Consider the following 3,999-nt stretch of genomic DNA (forward strand, 5'->3'; position numbering starts at 1 on the left):
ATGGAAGATATATGTTGTAGTCACCCGATCCTTGTTATTTTCACTGTGAAAATGGTGCGAAATTTCATGTTCCTAGCTGCATAAATGGAGGAGTTATGATAAAAGACCTCATATCTGAACAATCAGTTGTATGGGGGCTGCAGCTTATAGTGACCCGATCTTTGTTATTTTCGCTGTAAGTCTTCTCTTGATAATGAGTGAAAACAGCGCGAAATTTCATGGTCCTAGCTACATAAATGCATGAATTATAACGAAAAATCTCATATCTGAACAATCAGTTGTATGGGAGCTATAGGTTATAGTTATCCGATCTTTTTAATTTTCACTGTAAGTTTTCTGTTGATAATTATTGAAAACAGTGCGGAATTTCCTGTTCCCAGCTATATAAATGGAGGAGTTATAACGAACAATTTTATATCTGAACAATCAGTTGTATGGGAGCTATAGGTTATAGTGAACCGATCTCTGTAATTTTCACTATAAGCATTCTGTTTATAATGGGTGCAAGTGCTGCAAAATTTCATGTTCGTGGCTGCATAAATGGAGAAATTATAACGAAAAAATCTCATATCTGAACAATCAGTTGTATGGGAGCTATATGTTATAGTGGTCCGATTCTTCCGGTTCCGACAAATGATTAATACATTATAAAAATACACCCACCTACCAAATTTGATCAGGATATCTCGAAAACTGAGAGACTAGATTGCATACAAACAGACGGACAGACGGACAGACGGACATGGATAAATCAACTCAGCTCGACGTTCTGATCATATAAGTATACATTTTAATGGGTCTATCTCTTTTTGTTCTGGTACTTACAAACATCGGACCAAAGTTATAATACCATTTCATGCTCATGAAAGGTATAAAAAAACGCCAAAAGATTATTTTCCCTTCTTGTTTACCTGTTCCATTGCTCAGGCTTGGATCGTTGTTGGTGCCCGACTGCACGGCATCGTACATTGGATTCGAGAAATCACGCGTTTTAGCCGTATTCACGGTCTGCAGATTATAGCCCTCAATGGGAGGTACATCATTGGATGGATCCGCCGCAGCGCCACCCGGAAAACCAGGTGCGTTGAACTCAACGTTTGTGCCATGGCGGAACGTAACACTTTGTGATGATGTTAATGTCGGTAGACGCGCCAATTTACCGCTGCAAGTAAGTGAAGAAAATATTATCTATCACATTTTTTAAAAAATAGTTCATCTTTAACTTACAATGGCTTCTTCCGTATGACATACCACGCGCCACCCGCTGTCAGCAACACCAGCAGTATCACCATTATCGGTACCACAACTGCTGTTACATTGGCACCGCCGTGACCGAATGCGCCGGCTACACTGCGATCACAATGCTCGCCCTTGAAGTCAGGCTGGCATTCACAGTATAAATCGCCACGTTCATCTTCGCTGCATAGACCGCCATTCTGGCATGGGCAAATACGTGGCGCAGGACGTGGTCGCTCCGCTGCAGCGTCACAAATCACTTCGGCAGTGCTGCGATGCGATGGCAGTGGTCCGGAATTATCTGGACAAGCGCAACGATGACCGCCAGGTACCAGCAGACACAAATGCGAGCAACTGGACTCATAGCATGGATTGCGTAGCGAAGTATTGTAACGTTGCTCATGATAGACCTTCAGACCGGACGGATTGACGAGGTTACGATGAATGATTACCTGCACGCCACGCCCGAACTTATCTTGACGTATCACTTCGCCGGAGTCTCGCGTTACCCAGTACATGGTGGATTCGAAGATATCCAAAGAGATGGGATGACGCAGCTGATCGCCCTTTACTATCACCTTGCGGCGCGAGCCATCGTTACGCATCGATTCGATGGTGTTCAATTTTGTATCCACCCAATAAATGATATGATCTTGCGAATAGTCAATTGTAAGGCCAGTAGGGTGACGTATTTGCTCCGTGATGAGCGGGCGACGTTTCGAGCCGTCCATCCAAGAAACTTCAATCTTCGGCGCTGAACCGGCATCAGCCCAGTAGGCCCGACCCAGTTGTGGATTCACTACAATGGATGTGGGTACCTCGAGACCGGCATTTACTATCGAACGTCTGTAGCGTCCATCCGTTTTGGCAACCATAACGCGACCACGTGGTTTTGAGCCAGTGCGATCCACTTCAGTCCAGTAGAGATTCGATGCCAGCCAATCTATGGCAACCGCTGTCGGTTTAGAACCTCCTTTCATATTCAAGTCTTGCGCAAAACCAATCTTCGCCTGTCCATCCAAGGCATTCACCATGTACGAGCGCTTGATTGTCTTGTCATAGCTGTCCGCCCAGAAAACGATTTGTTGCTGCGCATCATAGTCCAAAGCTTCGATGCGTTTCTCGGCTGCAATCACATCGAATTCCTCCCGCTTCTGCAAATCCAAGCCACGTATTTCTGGTCCGTTCGCGAATACTAGCACAATGTCCTCCTTCTCAGCTCTGCATACGCCAGATTGACTATCCACCAAACGGAAACCTTCACGACACGAGCACGAATATGTGCCATTGAGGTTTTGACACATATGCGAACAGGTATGTTGGCGCGTTATACATTCGTTTACGTCCAAGCAGCGCTTCTTGTTCTCCGCCGAGATAATATAGCCCGGATAACAGGCGCAGATGTAGCCGCCATCGGTCAGATTGTGACAATGATGCTCACAACCGCCGCGTGTCAGTTCCGAGCAGGTGTTGGTGTGGTGACAACCTAACTCATCCGAAGCATCGCCGCAATCATCGGAGTAATCACAAACCTGGGCGCGCTCAACACAATTCTTATTAGCGCATTGATATTGCGTGTAAAGATCACATGGTTTCTGTTTATTGGCACACAGCGTCATATTATTCTCATCGGAACCATCACCACAATTGTCCACACCATCACATATCTGATAGCGCGCCACGCAGCGGTGATTGGCACATTGGAAGCGGCGCAACGTATCACAATTAAAGTCCGTGCACACTTTAACATCCTCATCCGAACCATCACCACAGTCGTCGGTACCATCGCACAGATCAGAAGGCGAAACGCAGAGGTTATTGTTGCACTGGAAGCGCGACTCAGGGCAGTAGCGACCGCCAGGGAAGCGTGGTGGACAATCAATTTCATCAGACATATCACGACAATCGCGATCACCATCGCAACGGAAGTACGAAGCGATGCAGTGACCAGACATGCACTGGAAGGTGCCGTTCTTGCACTGATAGCCCTCACAGTTCATCTCATCAGAGTTGTCGCCACAATCGTCCTCATGATCGCACTGCCAACGCGACGAAATGCATTTGCCATTAGCGCAGTGGAATTCCGACTCTGAGCACTCACGATATTTACCCTTGCAAATGGCGTCACTCTCATCGCTGCCATCGCCGCAATCGTCCGAGAAGTCGCACATCCATTGTCTATAGCGAAGAGAAGGACAAAATATTAGAAAATTAACACTCTGAAGGCTATGCTATTAACCTACTTTGGTATGCAGCGATTATTGGCGCACTTGAAGTCCGTTTCCGTTGAGCATTTCGGGCAATTCTCTGGCAACTCATCGCTATTGTCGCGACAGTCGTCTTTGCCATCACAGAAGAGCCACTTCGGTATGCAGCGGTAGTTCGATTGACCGGGGCAGCGTTGCCAGCCAGTGGTGCAGTTGCGTTGGCGGCACATGTAGGCTGGCTCGTCGGAATCATCGCCGCAATCATTGTCGAAGTCGCACATCCACAGTTTCGGTATGCAGCGGCCATTCTTGCAGCTGAATTCCGTTTCCGGATCGCAGGCGCGCTTATCTGAGGAGTGAAAAAAATTAAATATATAGTCAAAATTAAACTTGGCTAGTACTTACGACACACAGCCGGATCTTCATCACTGCCATCCTTACAGTCGGCATCGCCATCACAACGCCAACTATCGAGTATACAGCGTCCGCTGGATTTGCATTTGAAGTCGGATTCGGGGCAGGGAAGATCGCAATTTTGTTCATCGCTGCCATCGCC

General features: G+C 46.9%; 1 protein-coding gene across 1 annotated transcript; it reads right to left on the reverse strand.

The window, feature by feature from the left end:
* Positions 1–881: 881 nt before the first annotated feature.
* LOC118757089 (low-density lipoprotein receptor-related protein 2-like) lies at positions 882–3,996 on the reverse strand (the record flags this gene model as incomplete). Its single annotated transcript, XM_036491825.1, has 4 exons — positions 882–1,162; positions 1,228–3,414; positions 3,480–3,792; positions 3,849–3,996. Coding segments are annotated over 4 exons (2,929 nt in total), but the record flags the coding sequence as incomplete, so codon positions are not given.
* Between the last annotated feature and the right edge of the window lie 3 nt (positions 3,997–3,999).

This window comes from Rhagoletis pomonella, unplaced genomic scaffold (genome assembly GCF_013731165.1).
Source record: "Rhagoletis pomonella isolate Grant_MI unplaced genomic scaffold, Rhpom_1.0 Rhpom_scaffold_14212, whole genome shotgun sequence".
Taxonomy (NCBI): domain Eukaryota; kingdom Metazoa; phylum Arthropoda; class Insecta; order Diptera; family Tephritidae; genus Rhagoletis; species Rhagoletis pomonella.